Here is a 1921-nt window from a genome sequence, read left to right as displayed (position 1 = left end):
ACATTATTCTATAGCTCTGTGGAGACTACGGTCTCTCTAAATTCAATAGTCTTCACTCCACATTCTTTCTGACATGCTTCCTAAAGTCAGCTGTCCTCATAGTTACCGAAACTACTACTTAACACACCAACCCAGCCCGCAAGGAGTGAGCCTCGCGTCATACCGTTTAAGCATCTCACCCAAACACCCAGCTAGTTGACCTGAGCAGGCCCCATCAGCTCAGGTTCGGCCGGCCCTCGGCCCGCCTGCCGCAGCCAAGGTGGCAGCCCCGGGAGGAGCGCTGGCGTCCGTCTCCTTCGATTCTCGGATTTGAAGTTGGCGCCGAAAGTCATGCTAAAAAGCACCACCAAGATGTCTCAAGAACAATGGCAATGGGTTTTTGATCCTACTGCACGTACTGGCTTTGTGGGAGCCTAGGCAGTTTGGATGCTCACCTTACTAGACCTGGATGGAGGTGGGTGGTCCTTGGACTTCCCACAGGGCAGGGAACCCGGATTACTCTTAGGGATGATGAGGGAGGGGGACTTGATGGGGGGCAGGGGGAAATGGGAGGTGGTGGTGGGGACAAGGCAGAAATCTTTAATAAATAAATAAATAAATAAAATAAAAAAAAAGATGTCTCTAAACGAGCGCTTTACTAATATGCTGAAGAACAAACAGCCGATGCCAGTGAATATTCGGGCTTCGATGCAGCAGCAGCAGCAGCTAGCCAGTGCCAGAAATAGAAGACTGGCCCAGCAGATGGAGAATATACCCTCTGTCCAGGCAGCATTAAAACTTAAGCAGAGCTTAAAGCAGCGCCTGGGTAAGAGTAACATCCAGGCACGTTTAGGCCGACCCATAGGTGCCCTGACCAGGGGAACAATTGGAGGAAGAGGCCTACCCATAATCCAAAGAGGCTTGCCCCGAGGAGGAGGACTACGTGGGGGACATGCTACCAGAACTCTGCTTAGGGGCGGGATGTCTCTCCGAGGTCAAAACCTGCTCCAAGGTGGACTAGCCGTAGCTTCCCGAATGGGCTTAAGAAGAGGTGGTGTTCGAGGTCGTGGAGGTCCTGGGAGAGGGGGCCTAGGGCGTGGAGCTATGGGTCGTGGCGGAATCGGTGATAGAGGTCGGGGTATGATAGGTCGGGGAAGAGGGGGCTTTGGAGGCCGAGGCCGTGGCCGTGGCAGAGGGAGAGGTGCCCTCATTCGCCCTGTATTGACCAAGGAGCAGCTGGACAACCAACTGGATGGGTACATGTCGAAAACTAAAGGACACCTGGATGCCGAGTTGGATGCCTACATGGCACAGACAGATCCTGAAACCAATGATTGAAGCCTGCCTGCCTACCCACTGTTAGACTCTTGTTAAAGTCACCACATCTATCTATCTATCTATCTATCTATCTATCTATCTATCTATCTATCTATCTATCTATCTATCTATCTATCATCTACTATCATCTATCTATCTATACCAAAAAAAACCCTTGAGAAAACATGAGAAGAAATCTGATTGATGCTGGAAGGACCTATCACAATAGGTTGTGGACTTGCCTTTTACCAGATGGGGCATTTAGTCTGTTCCATCTACTTTTTGATACTGTGTTACATGAAACCCTATTTTCCTTTGATTTGGTTGAGTTTGTTTTGTTGTTTATTCAGTCACCCAGACTTCTATTTCAACAGGAATGCGTTGGCTTTGTGAGTAGAACCTTTTTCCAGTCTGCTTCACCTGCCATGTATGCTGTCATTTTAATATTTCTTCTGTTCATCTTTATGATCCCAGAAAAAGTTCCCAGAAGGAGCCACTGGGCTCTGGGATAGAGTTCTACATCTTCCTTAAAAGCTTTCTCGTCATAGCTAAAACTTTATAAAGGTGTGTGTCTGCTAGGTTGATGGTGAAGGTGGTAATTTGGAAATGTTGATATTGCTACTGA

The 1921-nt window shown here is 48.4% G+C and overlaps 1 protein-coding gene across 1 annotated transcript; it reads left to right on the top strand.

Moving 5' to 3' along the window:
* Positions 1–615: 615 nt before the first annotated feature.
* On the top strand, positions 616–1368 carry LOC130871844 (chromatin target of PRMT1 protein-like). Its single transcript, XM_057765492.1, has one exon. It carries the CDS (start codon positions 616–618, stop codon positions 1315–1317), a length of 702 nt encoding a protein of 233 aa, XP_057621475.1. The 3' UTR covers positions 1318–1368.
* The last annotated feature ends 553 nt before the right edge of the window (positions 1369–1921 follow it).

The sequence above is a fragment of the Chionomys nivalis genome, chromosome 3 (genome assembly GCF_950005125.1).
Source record: "Chionomys nivalis chromosome 3, mChiNiv1.1, whole genome shotgun sequence".
NCBI lineage: Eukaryota > Metazoa > Chordata > Mammalia > Rodentia > Cricetidae > Chionomys > Chionomys nivalis.
Note: the sequence above shows the minus strand (reverse complement) of the source record. Positions and strands in the feature narration are given on the sequence as shown.

Excerpts from the sequence above, each read along its gene's own strand:
- LOC130871844 (XM_057765492.1), top strand. The coding sequence starts at position 616 with ATGTCTCTAAACGAGCGCTTTACTAATATGCTGAAGAACAAACAGCCG.